This window comes from Cygnus olor, chromosome 11 (genome assembly GCF_009769625.2).
Source record: "Cygnus olor isolate bCygOlo1 chromosome 11, bCygOlo1.pri.v2, whole genome shotgun sequence".
Taxonomy (NCBI): Eukaryota; Metazoa; Chordata; class Aves; order Anseriformes; family Anatidae; genus Cygnus; species Cygnus olor.
Window position 1 is genome coordinate 9,530,790 of NC_049179.1, and position 16,225 is coordinate 9,547,014.

The window sequence follows — 16,225 nt, forward strand, 5'->3', positions numbered from 1 at the left end:
GTGTATGGGGCCAGGGATTGGGGTGTAGGGAGCTCCAGGTATGGGGTGTATGGAGATAAGGAATTGGGGTGCATGGAGCTTGGGGATTGGGGCGTACGGGGCTGGGGGATTGGGGTGCAGGGAGCCCCAGGTAAGGGGTGTATGGGGATAGGGGACTGGAGTGCAAGGTGCCCCAGGTGTGGAGTGTGTGGGGCTGGGAGATTGGGGTGTATGGAGACAGGGAATTGGGGTGCATAGAGCTTGGGGGCTGGAGTGTATGGTGCTGGGGGACTGGAGTGCAGGGAGCTCCAGGTGTGGGGTGTGTGGGGCTGGGGGATCGGGCTGTATGGGGCTAAGGTATTGGGGTGTATGGGGCGAGGGACTGGGGTGCAGGGAGCCCCAGGCGTGGGCTGTGTGGGGCTGGGGGATTGGGGCGCAGGGAGTCCTATGATTGGGGTTGTATGGAGATAGGGAATTCAGGTGTATGGGGCTGGGGGATTGGGGTGTGGGGAGCTCCAGGTGTGGGATGTATGGAGATAGCGAATTGGGGTGCACGTGGCTTGGGGAATGGGGTGTATTCAGCTGGGGGAGTAGGGGTGCAGAGGCACTGGCAGCCCCACACCATCCTCGGTGGAAGATGCTGCTAGGGAGGGAGGGACTCCCAAATATTTGGGAGCCACAGTGCAGGGGTGCCCACGAAAGCAAGACCTCAGACGCACGATACCTGGGCAGCTCTCACCGTGTCCCCAAGGTTCCCGCATTTTCCCCATGACTCAGTGGCCCCAGTGCCCATGTGGGAGGCTTCGGTCTCATTGCGGAGGAGAAAAGGAAGCTCCTCACCCTTTTGATTACAGAGCAAAGCTGGAACAACCAAACCTGGAGAGCTCAAAGCTAAAAAGCAAATAAAAATACCCTGAGATGTGCTATATTTAAAACCACTTGATTTTTTTTTCCCTGTGAGCAAGGAAGGATGTTGTGGTGATGGAGCTGGCAAAGCCTTGACCCAAGCTCCATGGGTGAGAGCAACAAGAACAATCGAGGATGAAGCAAATATACTTCAAAAGCAGCTATGCTTCAAAACCGGGAGCTCAATTTGCAGATGTGCCTGTAGATCAGGAGAGTTCCTCTTTCCGTGCCCAGCCTGGTGGGAGTGGTGGCTGTGCACAGCTCCTGGAGACCAGACGCAAGAGCCCCATCAACCCAGAGGCACTTTTTGGGGATGCTGCCAAAAAGGATGCAGCCCTCCGTCTCCAATTGGAGACCAGCTGGGCTTGCAGGGACCTTCTGCATGAGATGAGTCCCTACCCAGCTCCAGAAATGCAAGTGGAGCCCAAGGGGTTCAGCAAAAAGACCCCAAAAAGATGCAAACTCCCAGTGCAGGGCTCAGACATCACAGTGTCTGAGCGCAAGCAGATTTGTTACTGTTAAAATAAATAAAATCTAAAATGCCCTTTGAAACAAAGGCAGATTTTTCAATATCAACACTAGCTTAGAAATTAAAATCTATGCTGCTTGCAAGCCTGTTCATAATTAACAAACAGGCTTCCAGGGAGGAATTTAAATAGTGGATGCTCTGTCCCAAATGAGTATTTTGGCTAATTTTCCTTCCTCGCACCCTGAAGTACTCGAGGTATGTGCATGAGAAATGTGCATAATAACAAAGCTGATGACAACAGAAAAATAAATAATAAATAAATAAACACAGGAAGGCAAAGAAAAGGCTGCGATTTGCAAGTTTAATTTTACGCTCAGCCAGGATCTGCTCAAGGAGACGCACTAAGGTGCTGGGGTACATGCATATTCATAATGCCTGCCAATGATACAAAGCATAAAGAGGAGCAGAGAGGGTTTGGGGCTGCTCTGAGCCTCAGCAGAGTGAGGAGCTGGTCCCGGGAGAAGTCCCGTGCTGGTCCTGCCCTGGTGCTCCCCGTGCTTTTTGCTGAGGCTGCAGCTGGGTCAGCCTTAGCCCTGCTCGGTTGGAGGAACAGAGCCGAAATGCTTCGGATGTGGCCATGCTGGGGCTGGGGACAGTGAGTCACTCACCGCCGCCTGAGCGCAGATGTTTCGGGTCCGTGCACGTGGTGGGAGGCTGCTCTGGAGGGAGCTCAGCGTTTTCTGCAGCACACAGCAGTCATTCAGAAGCAGAGAGCCCGGCAATGGACTCCAGATGCACAAACCCCCCTGGGGGACGCCAGCAGCATGAGGAAGGAATATTTTCTTATCAGAGGAAAGTCACGAGGCTTTTCTTTTCCCCAGCAACACCTCTGCAGGATTGCTTTCAGCATGGCTTTCATCAATTCATATTTTAAAAATAGTATATTTGTCATCTCTAGAGCCATTCCTTAAGGTGTTTTCTTCGGCTCACTCTGGAGCCCACGAGCTGAGTTTGTGCACAAGCAAGCAAGCAGAAAAAGGACCGGGGTAGCACCAAAGCAGAGCTGCAGCACCACAGGACCACCATGTCCCACGTGGTGACACCGGGGCCCAGCAGTGCAGAACTGCAGCAGATGCCGTGCTGGTGAGGAGCAAGCCATACAAAGCACATTTGCCCGGGATATTTGGTATTCGACGTGCTTGCACACAAGCTGTGCTGGTCACAGTCTGCGTGCTCTAGCACCACGTTTGCCCCAAAGCTGCTCAGAGCAGCCAGATGCAAGTTCTCAGTCACTGGCACTTCTATTTACCATGTCAAAGGTGTGTGAAGTTGGCCAAACTCAGACTTTCCACCCACGAAGCAACGATAACCCGAATAAACCTTCAGGTTGCCTTGACGCAGACCTTTGGGAGCCTCAGGACGCATCCTGCCCTATTGCTCCTGGCCCGTGGACACCCAGGAGACCCAGCAGGACCCTGGCAGCACACGGGGTGGCCCCCAGCCACTGTCCTGGCTCCGAAGGCAGAGCCTGCTGTCGGCGTGCGGATGGACAGGGATGGTGGAAAAGGGATGGTCAGAAGGGAAAGGAGACCTGGGAGGGAACAGCTCCCATACTGCTGCTCACAGAGCGGCTGATTTCAGGAAGCAGAGCAATGGTGGGCCCTGTTTCCAGCTCAGCCACACAATTTTGGAGCCCACCCCGTGCTGCACAGAAGAACTTTCCCAAGAAAAGCCCTTCCCAAAGCAGCTCCTCCGTCATCTCAGCATCCTCCTCCTCCTCCTCCTCTTCCTCCGAGCCAGCTGCCAGCACGGAAGGCAGTGTGGCAGCCGCACAAGTCACCGCGGAGCTCGGCTGGGGCGGCCGCCTTCGGCTTCCACCCCACAGCTGCCCTGCGGCACCGCACCGAGCGCATCATGCACACGGAGCCGCATTCACGTCGCCTCGCAGTGCTCCCCGCAGCCCTCCCCGCAGCCATCTGTTTGCAGCGGGGCCCCTCGGCAGGTGGCTGGTGGGACGGGGGATTTTGCAACACGGGAGGTGCCGGCTCGCTCCAAATATCCCTGCCACCTGCTCGGGAGCGGTCCTGCAAAAAAGCAGGAGATTCCCACTCACAAAGCTGTAAGATGCAATGATGGATCCAAAAATCAGCCCCTCGTTCCCCCACGCTTTCGCCTGATGGTCTCTGGGGTTTCAAGGGGAGGTTTGCAGCATGGCCCCCCCTGTCCCGTAGCAGGACTCACCCGGGGACATGGCCACAAGCCCTGCCCAACCCAGCCCACCCACCCAAAACCCAGTGAAGGTGCCAGACAGCCTCTGGCAGGGGTCACACAGATAGGTTTCACCCTATATCTGCTTCCCTACAAATTAAGCTCTTTTCCTCTCCCCAGTTCGATGGAGTCATGGCTGGAGGCAGCCAAGAGCCACAAGACCGGAGCTGAGGTCCCACCTGTGCTGAGCAGAGCACAACCACCTCCTCCCATCCCTATAGGGTCCCCTCTAACTCATCCTTTGCTCTACTGTAGGGGTTGCCCTGCTCAGTTCTGATTTCATTTCCCAAAAAAGTTCTGCTTTCTGAAAGCACGTGGGAAGGAGGCTTCAGACTTTCCACTGAAACTGGCTTTTTCCTGCTCCCATGCTTCCCTAAGACTGTAATTCAAACAACTTTAATTGTAGGTTATTTTCTTTCTGAATTGCCCCTATGGATCATTTATCCTCTTTTAGTGTAGCCATGGAGAGTACAATCTTATCTTTCAGCTCCAGCAATGCTGACAATTTCCTATATTCTGACACCTTCTGCTCTTCACTGTGTTGGGGCTTTGTTATATAGTTGATTAAAGCAAAATTGCTTTCTTGCTGCAATTTTACTGCAATCTAACCCAGAAATGCCCAAAGAATCACAGCCATCTTTCACGACGCTCATCTGTTAGCTGCTATAAAAGTCCTCCCTGCTCAGTCTGGAGCACCTCTACCTCTGTGCAGCCCATAATGTTTGCCATCAATTAAATCTCTCCTCCTCCCTCCCCCCCACCCCCCCCCCCCCCCACACACTCCCCCAAGATTTTCTAGGTGAGATACTGAAGGTATTCAGCTGAGCCTGTGGCCGCTCACCACCATCCCCTATTGTTCGTTTTCTCCTATCGATAAAGAAATCCTTCCGCAGAAATTACTTTTTGCATTTGCATCTGGAAGCTTGTCCCAGCCCTCTCTGCACCTTTCTGGAAGGTTTTCAGCCCATTTTGCCTAGTCCTTCCTGGTGCTCCTTGATGGAGAGGAAGGTGCGGGTTCCAGGTGAGGCCGACTGGGGTCATTAAAGCCCAGTAGTGCCCTCATGGCTGCCCCTCTTCTTTCTCATGGCTGGTATTTATTTTATGTTTCATCTCAGGCGTCCTTGTTGCACCCTAGTGCACCCTGAAGGGTCTGGAGCTGCTTGGGGGCTCCTTCCATGGATGGCATCTGGAGGGATGTCCCCTGTCCCCAAGCCATGTCCCCAAGGCAGCACAGGCAGCCCCGTCCCAGAAAGCCTGGCCATGGCCAGACAAAGCATCACGTAGGAGACACAACAAGTAGCATGGGTGTGTGCAGCACCCACCACGATGAACTCCTGGACAGCTTCTTCCCTCCATCGGCCCCCAAACGATCCAAGTTTCATTGTCTGATCTGAGTTTCATTGTCTTCGTTTTAGTTATAGACTTGTGCAGGGGTCGCCCCACTGCATCTGAGCTTGGTTGCCCTCGCCATGCCTGATCCTGACCTGCAGACAGATTTCTTGCCTTGATCTCCTCACTGTGAGCACACCTGATGGTCTGGACTCTTGGCCGTCTTCAGCTCCTCTTGTTCAGGTCCCTTGGGGCTTGTCCCCATCCTGCCAGCCACTCGTTTCCCCTTCCCTGGAGGAGCAGTGCACTTTTTGCTCCCTGGCAGAGCAAGCCTGCTTCCTATGGACATCCCAGACATTCGGGGCCCCAAGACAAGCTTGTTCCCTAGGCTAACAAAATGCAAAGAGCATAGCCTGAATGTGCCCCAGGCCAGCAAAAACAGGACGCAGAAGTCCCTTCGTGCAATCAAGAGGGCTCATTTCCCTCCTTTTTTTCCATTTCCCTACTTATTTATTAATTCCCCAAGGAGATGGAGTTAAAGCATCTCCCCGGCCCTCGCTTCAGGCATCGCCCAGCCGGGCTCACGCTCACCCAGAGCAAGCCCTGCACTAATCCATGGGTGCCACCTGCCGTCTACTGCTGATGGCATCACCCACAAATTCACCTCTGCTCCAAGCAAACTGCTCCAGATGTTCGGGTTTTCCGCTGTGCTTTCTCAGAGGCTTCCTGCTGTGACCCACAGGGAGTTGGGGAACAGTGGGGCTGTCCCCACGTGCACTGCCCGCGGCTGGATGGAGCTGCTCTTAATGAGAGCAGGAGGATAACGTTACCCCTTTCCTCAGGATAACGAGGTCGGGGAATAGCTCTCGTGTATCTGTAACTGGAAACTTAGTCTATTGGACCTGGTTTCCAAAAAATAATGGGTGGAGAAAAACATTACTGCAGGGCTGAGCTGGATGAAATAATTGCTGTTGAGAGAAATAACTTCAGGGTTGGGTCAGGGAGAGGGGAAAACAGCACTTTGATTCCTCTTTGTCTGTCTTAGTCCTTTTCTGCCAAAAATCAGTGAGGCATCCTTCAGACTTCTGCCATAACGCAGATGAAATCAGATATGCCAATAATTCTCATCGGATTCTGGTTTTGTTTGCATTGTGAATCGTTCCATCCAAAATTACCTTTTCTGTCACAATGTTTGTACTGTTTGAAAGGACACTTCTCCTTAGGGGAAGAAAAAAAGAAATCAGTTCAAACATTTTGACCATTTCTGACAGGAACATTTGAACATGTAGGAGGACGGGGCGGGGGTGCTAGAAATAACCAAACTGCCATTACCCGCCGGAGCTGAGATGTGGAAAGCCACCTTTCTGCAAAATGAGAAAGTACATCTATACTTTTCTCACGACTACCCGAGGGTCCTTCCTCTCCATTTTTTTTTTTTTTTTTTTTTTCAGAAAGTGATTTTACATGCTTTTCTCTGGTTTTACAAGCTTTTCCTTTGTCTCTCATTCCTTAGAGCACCACTTCAGTTCAATCTCTTCCTTTTTTTTTCTTCTTCCACCTCCTCTTTTGCTGCTCCTTGCTCCTCCATCATTTTCTCACATTCCCTTGCACAGAATCACCTTGGTTTTTCCTACTGGCATTTCCACCAAGCTCCAATTTTCCTATCAGCCAGCAACAACCCGCTCTAGCCGTGATTTTGACTTGATGGTGGCAGGAGCTGCCAACCCCAGTAGCTCAGTCCTGCGGCTCCGTGTCCCCACGTCGAGCTAGCAGCAATGATGCTGAGCCATGTCGCCAGTTTAGCCGCTGTGCAGGATGAAGCCTTGTCAGCAGTCCCAGCCCCTCGTGCCCTGCCTGTAAGAAGAGCCAGAGAGCCTTTCTGGTGACTCACCGGGATGGGTGTCACCTCTGTCCCAAGGGGCTGGCAGCTCTCCTGGAACAGCCCTGGGAGCAGCCGCAGCTCAGTTACCTCCTTAGGTTAATGGTGTTCCCTTCCCACCATTGTTCCTCTGGGGAGACGAGCTGCTAATCATCCGTGTGTAACCTAAGGGCCAGAGCTGCTCCTTAGGATGCTGCAAGGCAGGCAAGGAGCACTGATGGCCGGCAACCTTACATAACATGTAAGCACACGCATGCATATTGCATTGTGTTTGCTCATTCGTCTCCTCTGCGCACGCAACGCAAACAGCGCGACCCTGCGCTTAATGCAGTCTTGTAAAGCAGCAGCAGTCTGGTGTGCAAGTACCCTGCGTGTGTGTCTACAAGCTGATTCGAGCCAGCTGAAGCATGGATCTACGCTTTCACCAGCATGTCAAGGCATTAACCGACGTTATTCAGCATTTCTCAGCCCCGAGAGAGCAGCTGCAGTAGCTGAGTTTCACTGCTAGACGTCACCAAGCATTTCACGCTCTACCCTACATTTTCAACTTTCCAATAATAGATTCAAAAGAAGGTGACTGCGAGCGAGACTTCTCGAGGCAAAGCTTTCTTCAAGTGCCAAAGTGTATCAATAAATACATCAAAATAACAGGGATGTCTTAAATGCTTCCAGTTGCAAGAAGACAGCTCAAAGATGACACACACACACACACAAAAGGACGATGCCTCCTTGCTGTTCTACAGTGGGAAAAAGAACAGGAACTTCGTATGATGATTTTCTTCCTCTCTGCTTGTTTTGAATCCCACGCTTTCTGTCCCGCTTTAGCTGAAGTCTCAGAGAATAACCCAGATTGATGCATGCCAGGAGAAAAGAAGATGGGTCTCGAGTGAAGGGGAAGTGTGGGGATTGTGAGTTACTCTGGAAAATTTCTGTCCGAGTTCCCCTTTCCACTCACAAGGTCAGGAATCACTGTACAAGCAAAAAAACATCCCCCCAAAAAACAAGTGGAACACTTGTCTCTGGAATAAAACCCTTTTCTTACCATCAAGCTGCTATGTTGCACCCAGTGCTGGCAACTCCTATTTTTCTAAACAACTCCACTATAAGTGTGACCTGTTAAAAGAGGACATACTTGTGCCCAGTGAGAGAACAGCTTTTTATCCCATGCTAGCCATGCTGGATACCTGAGACACTGGCTATATACGTTAGGGAATCTGTAGAAACCCAAAAGCTCCCCAAAAGACTCTCAAAGACAACAGCAGGCTTCAGGTGGGGTCCGTCAGCACGGTGATCTTCTGCTTTTGTTCCTTGTGTTGTACGCTGTGCCTCAACCACAAAACCACAGGGCAGCTCCATCTGCTCCATCTTTGTTAGCCGCTCTGGGTAATCAGAGCCCTCGAGGGAAACCCCGGCGGCTCTACCCTGCTCTCTGGCGGAGCAAAGCTCCCGGCGAGTGGGGCAGCATGTCCCGGGGTTGTCCCCAGGATGGAGCCAGAGCAGTGCAAACGTGACAGATGAATTATGCAACAGTGGGGAGAAGATAAAGGGAAACAACAGTGTGCCGAAGCCTTCTGCTAACTTCGGCCCAGGCCTCCGGCAGTGTGAGTCACTGCGAGCTGCCATGGTTACGAAACAAGTATTACTGTGCATATACAAACCATGCTCGGAGGCAAGTACATCGCTAACTAGCTCCAAACTTGGAAAACACTCGAGTGTAGGTAAGGCCTAATGCTGAGTGGGTGTCTGCAAAAATGAGAGCTGCAGCAAAATCCTTGGGAGCAGGCAAAACAGCATGCAGAAAGCAGAAGGAAGGAGAGCACCATGTGAAATCTTGCTTTCTGCTTCTTTTTCCCTGTTCCTTCTGGTTTTCTAGCGCTACTGTGAGGACTGTTCCAGGGAACAACAAACGAGGGGAGAAAAGAGGATGTTTCTGCGCCATGGCAAGAAAACAAATAGTAGTGTCACAGATGATTCAGCTGGCAAGAATAGTGAGTCATGGAAATGCACCATGGAAATGCTCAAGTGCAGGATACACGGCACAGTGGAACATATGATGCAGATCGAGTTCAGTATCACGGCATCCTTGGAGAGCCATGGCCAGCCAGGGTTGGGCACAGCCTGAAGGTTTCTCTCCTGTGACCTCAGCAGACCCTAAGCCCATGATCATCATCAAAGCCCTGAAGCGCTCAAGCAGCAATTTCATCCGCTTCAACTGAGTAGCAGGGTTTCCGTGAAAAAGGTGTGTCTGATCCTCCTTTTCAGTCCTTGAGTCACACCAACAATGAAAGGACTCTGTTTGCTAGCAATCAGCTGAGGATAACGAGGCGAAGCAATCCGGGTGCAATGTCAAAGAGCTGCTCCAAGTGAAGCCTGGCAGCGAGGGTACAATTAGCGTGGCCACTGCAGGCTGCACCCTGGTCAAAGAAGCTTCTGCAATGGGATTTAATGGTCAGGAAGCTTTGCCTGGAAAAGGAAACAACTGCTGGTTGCATTAACATCCTCTCAGAGCCCCTTTTGTGGGAGGGGGAGAAGCTAGACAATCTTTGGACAATTTTGGGAGTCCTGAGCATGCAGAGATCTCTGGAGTGGAGACAGAGGACTGATCAAAAAGCAGAAAATGTGCTCTTGAGGGATTTTCTTTATTTTTATCTTTTTCAGCATCCTTCTGTGCTGGTGTGTTCCAGTCTCCTGCAAATCTCCTCACCTTGGATGTGTTAAAGTGTTCAACAGCACACTCCAACTGTGCGCCAGCCCAGGAGGGAAAGCAGTCAGAGATCAGCTTTTATGTCATCTAAATTGCATTTACAATCAGCTGGGGTCACCAGCACAGTAGAAAGCAACCCAAGCATAAGTAGCTTGTCTGATCCAATATCTGTACTTTACAAGAAGGGAATAAAGAGAAAACTTAGGTGACCAGCCCAAAGTTCACCCGGGAGCCTTGAGGTGTAACCACAACTATTTCCAGGGGTGCTTGGCAGGTCCAGTGAACGAGGAGTGAATTTCTGAGCTTTTTGCACGCAATTCCACCACTGACCTGGGGCAAATGCCTTCACTTCTTGTGGCCTCAGCTTCACATCTGTGCAATGAGAAGGGCAGATCCCTGTACTTGAAAAAACACAAGTGTTTTATTTATTTTTTATTGTTTGTTTATCAACAAGTAGGCTTATGTGCTGGCAGTCTGCAGCCCTAACCACAAGCAGACCTCAGGCAGGTGCGCAGGATGAGGCTGCCCTTGTGAGGTGCTTTCCCAGAGTTTTCCCATTTATTATTTACTGCAAAATTTCACACGCTGCATTGTACTTTCATAAAAAGTACAATACTTTTGCCAAGTAAACTCCATGCAGAAACCTGATGCAAGGGGAAAAGACATGCAGGCAGGTGACAATTGATAAAATTCTGTTTAAACTTAATGTGTGGCTGAGGGAAAAAAAAGTTGGTCTTTCAGGGGTGCAGGTTATCTATTTGTGTCTTAAGGGGAGCACTTTGGGATGAATTTGGGGTTGCAGCAACACTTGCAGCCCCTGTTGAATGGGGGGTAAAACTCCTGAATTATTTTTGCTAATAATGGCTGTGAAAATTGTGATCTTGCAAGGGCAGTTAAATATGAAGGCTAGCAGGGCCCCGAGCCTGCCTCCACGACTATCTGCTGGCATTTTCACTGAGAACGAAGAATAAAAGCGAGGTCACAGCTCTGTGGGGCACAGAAGCAACTTCACCCTCGCCACCTCAGAGCCCTGAAGGGGCTCTGCGGAGACAGGGCTGCCTACGAAAGCACCGAAACCTCCCAGCTGCGAGCCCCGGACACCCTCCCTCACACTCCCACCCCTCTCCAGCACCCAGCCGGCTCTCTCAGCCTCATTTCAGCCCGAGGACCGCAGCGCCGGGAGGCTGGCAGCCCGCACCCCCATCCCCTACCCCAGCACAAGATGGCGCCCGAGGGGGTGAGCGGCGCGCCCGCGCTGCCCGCCCCCCACGTGACCGCGCCTCCCCCGCCCCCGGCGGGGCCCGAAGTCTCGCGAGAGCCGGCGGCGGCGGCGGAGCTGCGGTAGGAGGTCGGCGGAGAAGGACGGGGACGGAGCCGCCTCCCGCTCGCCCCCGGCCCCGACCAGGAGGATGTCCCGCTCCGGGCCGCTCCCCGCCGCCTTCTCCCTGCTGCTGCTCACGGCCGCCCTGCTGCCGGCGCCCTCCGCCGCGCAGAACGGTGAGGGTGAAGGGCGGGGGGGGGGGGGCGCGTTGCTATGGGGCCGCCCGTTGCTATGGGGCCGCACGTTGCTAAGGGGGAGGCTACGGTGGGGGACGAGGGTCAAAAAGGTGCGGGAGGCGAAAGGGGGGTTGCGCTGAGAGGGGGTTTGGGGGGGATTTGGGAGGCTCCGGCCCCGCTGGGAGGGGGAAGGAGGGAGCTGGGGGCCCCCCAACTCCTCGTCCCTTTCCCCCCTGCCGCTTCCTGAGGTGATCTGCGGCCGGGGGGCTGGAACATCGCCTCCCGCCCACCGAACCTGCATCTGCCGAGCTGCTCTCGCTGGTTTCTAATGCGATAAAGTCGTAGTTCCTTAGCAACTGGGAGGAAAAGGGGGGAAAAAAAACACCCTTCTCTGTTCCTTGTAGGATAGTCTGAGCTAAATCTAGCACGGCATGCCTCCTCCCCGATGAGCTTGCAGCCAAGTGCATGGCAATTAGTGGCAGAACGAAGCGGGGCCAAGAGGCTGGCCTAAATCGGCGCTTGGAGGAAGATCCCGCAGAGCTTAGAGAAATGTGCAGCTTACCAGGTGATCCGCAGGCCAGAGGCGGCTGTAAATCAGGCTGTGCGTGCTCCGGAGCTGTCTCAGCGCTGCCTTGCTGCCAGCAGGCTTCTCGTGCAGAATTGTGGTGAAGCTAACGTAAGGGCAGGGAGCCTGGCTCGTGAGCTGGAGGTTTATTGTGCATTGGGGAAATCTTCCCCAAATGAAACTGTACCTCAGTAATACGCTGACCCCTGGATGAGTTTGCGTTGTTCCATCCTCCTCTCTTCATCCTTTCTGCTCTGCAGATGCTGTGCTGTCCTAGCTTCCTTCTCCTGAGGTGGGTTTTACTTTGCAGCCTGGGGTCAGCCTCATTGACTGTTTGCTCTAGGAAAAAAAAAAGCACTGAGGCCTTTCAACATATCTGACAATGGTGGTAGACATGCAGATTTAAGAAATAATGGCCCAAAGATCCCAGATCAGAATGACTGACTCAATATATTTTGATTTTGCAGTCTGAAACCAGAACTGAGCTCCATGTCTGACTGTTAACCACACAGGAGAAGCTTTGGCACCCACGCTGTGCGAATGAAGCCTGTAGGCTTTCTGCAGTGTGGGGGCCTTTCCAAAGGAGCCGCAAAGGCTCTGGGCAAATTTTGGTGGTGTTCAGTGGGAGCTGGGGACCTGGATCCCCAGAATACAGCAAGTTGGGCTGCCTTGTGGACATCAAGGTTCTCTGTTGCAGAGATGCTGTCTGCTCCCCGAGGTAGCTGTGCTATTAAAACACTTTGGCAGGGTTAACCTGCCCGTGTTGTGTTCCCCGTGGTGTTCAGGTAAAGTGAGGTGAGTGGTCTCCTGCCCCGCGAGTGAAGTGGGTCGCGTGCCTGAAGCTGTTCTGTGCTGGGTTTGCAAGCAAGGTGTGAAATGCTGGCAGGTGGTTGTGGCATGAGGTGAGACTACAGAGCTTGGAGGTCAGGCCCTGCCACAGAGGAACTGATTTCTTTCTGCAAATAGTGGCCAACGAGATGCTTAATGAAACAATTCTTTTTTTGTGAGGGAATGGTACAGCTGTTCCCTGGATTGTGTGCGCTCCTTGTAAGCCATTAGAAAAATTATGTGATTTGAGTAGATGTGGAAGTCTGTCAGGGGCAACTCCTTGGGAAAAAAAACATCTGAATATTGACAGGGGTGTGCTGTAAAGCATGTGGAGGATAGCCCCAGAGCTAGAGCCAAGAGCCTCGTTACCTGTTATTGCTCTGTAGTCATTGCTGTAGTGAGAGGTGATGCCAAGGGCTGTTCAACACACAGTATGGCTGAGTTTGGGTCAGAAAAGGAACAGTGAGTGTGCTTATTGAGCTGCAGGACACACATGGCATGTGGTGGAAACCACTCACATGGCCCAAAAAATACACGGTGGAGTCCTGTCCGTTGGGAGCAGCCTTTTTTCTGCTGCTGAACAGACAGTGTTTTTTCTAGAATTAATGCAATTCAGCGCATTTTTAATTAGCGCTGCCTATAGATTTAAGCTTATGAAACTGGAAGCAGGTTTCTGGCATTTGTGTGGATTATTTTCAGAGCTCTTGCATAAACGCCTAAAGGTCACAGAAAAAGTCGTGTGTCAGAAAGGGGAACTTTTCCTGGGGATTCCTCTGTGAAATGTGTTGGGTTCCTCGAGGCTACATTTCTGGTGCTGCCTGTCACTTGCACCCCAAGCGTGGCTTAATGATGTGACAGAGCGGAGGGCTAGAAGAGAGATGAGGAACAGCTGGAAAAAGTCAGTCTGGCAAGAAGGTCTGTGTAAACCTGTGGCTTCCAACTGGTATTTGCTGGAAAATCACTTGAAAACAGACAGCGTCCTCCTTATGGGAAGATGCTTGACTCGCCTCTTTGGTGATGAATTCCGTGCCCTCTCTGGTTGCTGGCTTTTGAGCTTTGCAATCTGTTTATTTCTCCAGCTGCTGGTTTAAAAATAAAGGCTTCAGGATATGAGGGCTTTCACCTTGGAGCCTTTGGTTTTAAAGGAGCGTGGCTGTATTTTTACCGGTGTCTAAAACAGATGCTCAGGCTGACCCTGTTAAGTTTGCAGTCGACCCCACCAAGTGAGCTGAATTGCTATTTTCCAGTTGTTCCTTTTAAGAGATCTGGTCTGGCAAAGCATGGTTAAAACAGACTTAATCGTGTCTTGTCTACAAGAGAAAATTCTTAAACGTTGCATCTTTAAAATTGTGAGTGTTATTTCTGACTGCAGATTCTCATCCATTTTGCACTGACATGATTTTAATGGTCCCCAGATAAAACCAAGGAACAGTTTCGTACAGCGCTTATGGAGCACAAGTGTGGGCTGAGCAGCGAGGAGAGTGTTCAGAGCTCTGTTCCCTTCCCCACTATCTCTATTCTCCTTCCTCCTACAACTCCCGCATAGGAAACTTAGATACAAGCAACGTGACTAATGTATGTGCTTGAAAACTGCATCCAATTCTAGCAGATCTCCAAAGGGTGAAGAGATTCCAACTGCTGGTACCAACGCTTCAACAAGGGCTTTAATTGTGTCAAGGAACGGAGAGCTGGTGGAAGTACTTGAAATGATGCTGACTGTCCTCACAGCACAATGCTGCCCGAAGACTGCTGGTTGCATTGGTGAATGAGGTGCATTCTCTCCTTCACAATGAGCTGTTTCTTTAGCTCTAAGTACTACTTTAGAGGAGGCAATTGTAAGAAATTGCATTGTAAAGGACAATGCCAGCCTGTGATTCATCTGGTTGTAAAGCCCAGCCTTTAAACGGGTGCTGGAGGTGCTGCAGCTCCCATTGAGGAGCCTCTTAACACTGCAAGTTAGATAAACGGTTTCTGCTCATCCACTGGCTGGAAAGGTCTTCCATAAATCTATCCTAAACCTGCTTTCCTGTCACTAGGCTTCTTATTCCCTAAACCTGTGCAATTCAGAGAAGGGAGCAGGATATTCCTTCTCACCAGCAATTACTTTCTGTACTTCTGGGGGTCAGTTGTCACGGTCATTCACCACAAGTTGTATTTTCCTGACTGTTCCCGGTGCTTTCCTGTGGGTTTTCTTCAGCCACGTGTCCTGGAGTGTGACGCGTGGAACCGGCCACGGTTCCAGCTGGGAGCGGACCAAGGCTCGGCAGCGGGGAAGGATCGCTCAGCGCCTCTTGCAGATGGCGCTTCTGTTTGCAGCACGGGGCAAACGGGGTCTTTACGGCACGGTGGGATCCTTCCCAGTGGTCAGTCAGGTTGCACGACTGCTGCTTCGTGCTCTTTTACTGCCTAGAACCCAGTAGTTCTTGGCTGTTCTCATTAAATGGCACCGTACCTACTTCTGGTGCCTTCCTTCCCGTTGTCAGAAGTCCCATTTTGCCCTCTGGAACCCACCCCTACCTCAGCTTGCTGTAGTTTTATCAGCTTAAATGATGCTCTACCCATCACCTATCTGATTTATTCCATTTTCCATCTACTTGTTCACTGTGCCACATTAAAAAGCGCACACCTGATATGCAAAGCTACGTCAGTGACATTTTATTTTTGGTTAGAAGGCTCTTGCAGGGGGCAGCATGAAAAGCCTTACTGAAATTAGGAAAAGCACATCTATTTTCTCCTCCAGTTACTTCAGTTTTTGCAGCGGGAGATCAGGTTGTCATGGGCAAGGTGCATCAAACCACAACAAAGCTCTGCTCATCGAAGAGATTTCTCCCTTTGTCTTTCTGGAGACTGAAAGGGGATCGGCTGGCCCACGATTGCTCTCCATTTTAAACATAACACCGCCTGTCCTCTTCCATTCACCCATCTTCTGCAAGTGCTGCAGAGAGCTGATGTCCAGCCAGCAGCGGGGCAGCACCTACCTTTGCCCCGCAGCCCGTGACCTGATCGTGGCGCTGCGATCCCGCTCTGCCAGGAGTGGGACATGGGGTGGCAGGAGCTCCGTGGGGACCCGCCTGCGCTTGGGATGCTGCCCCTGGGTGTGAAGGTTTGGTGTTGGGTCCTGTACGCAGCCTGGCAGGTGCTTGAGGATGGTTGTTGTGTAGTCAGTGCAACTTAAAACAAGCTGCTTAGCTGCGTTTCGTAACGATTTTGGGGACTTGGCAGGGTTTTTTACCCTGTTAATGCGAGAATGTGAAACCTGGCTTGTGTAAAGTTGGAGGGGGGAGAGTCAAAGGACAACAGTCCTCGGCTGTTGTCAAAGTTCTGTATCAGAAAATAATATCCAGTTATTAAAACCATGATAATTGTCTGAAACATCACTTATGTTCCTTTAAAAAACAAAACAAAACTTCCTTGATATGAAATACGTTTTCATTCCACGTTAAACTTTTTTTTGCTACCTTGTACCGTACCATTTCTTTTGGCGTTGTAAGTGAGAGGGTCTAATTAAATCTAAATATAATTTCAGCCTGGATTGAATGTCTTGGGAGTATTTATCCCCTAGTAAGATAACTACTGTAGACTTTTAAAAATTCATGCCCTCTTGATGAGCTTGAAGCTTTTTTGGGTCATCTGTGTGGTTGAAGTCACTACTTAAGCGCTGACGCAAACTCATTCAAGCAAAAAGACAATAACTTCTGCAGCCGTGAAGGGTTCTTCATCATGTGTTGTCAGAAGCCCGAGATTTCTGCTATAATTAAGAATTAGAAGCTCTTCAGAGTGAGATTTTTATTCTTTTTTTCC

At 51.1% G+C, this 16,225-nt stretch overlaps 1 protein-coding gene and 2 long non-coding RNA genes across 4 annotated transcripts in view; 2 read left to right on the plus strand and 1 right to left on the minus strand.

Moving 5' to 3' along the window:
• Nucleotides 1–9,600: 9,600 nt before the first annotated feature.
• On the minus strand, nt 9,601–10,810 carry LOC121076258. Its single transcript, XR_005823423.1, has 2 exons — nt 10,654–10,810; nt 9,601–9,935 (listed from the first exon to the last, which is right to left on the minus strand). It is a non-coding gene; the product is annotated as an uncharacterized LOC121076258 (long non-coding RNA).
• A 13-nt stretch (nt 10,811–10,823) lies between these two features.
• Nucleotides 10,824–16,225, plus strand: part of NPTN (neuroplastin) — a 51,307-nt gene continuing 45,905 nt past the window's right edge. For both annotated transcript variants that reach the window (XM_040570398.1, XM_040570399.1), the window contains exon 1: nt 10,824–11,031. In XM_040570398.1, the coding sequence (XP_040426332.1) occupies nt 10,944–11,031 (88 nt within the window). In that variant the 5' untranslated portion in view covers nt 10,824–10,943. The remainder of the gene's footprint in view (nt 11,032–16,225) is intronic.
• Nucleotides 11,071–12,875, plus strand: LOC121076259. The gene is made up of 2 exons (XR_005823424.1): nt 11,071–11,141; nt 11,436–12,875. It is a non-coding gene; the product is annotated as an uncharacterized LOC121076259 (long non-coding RNA).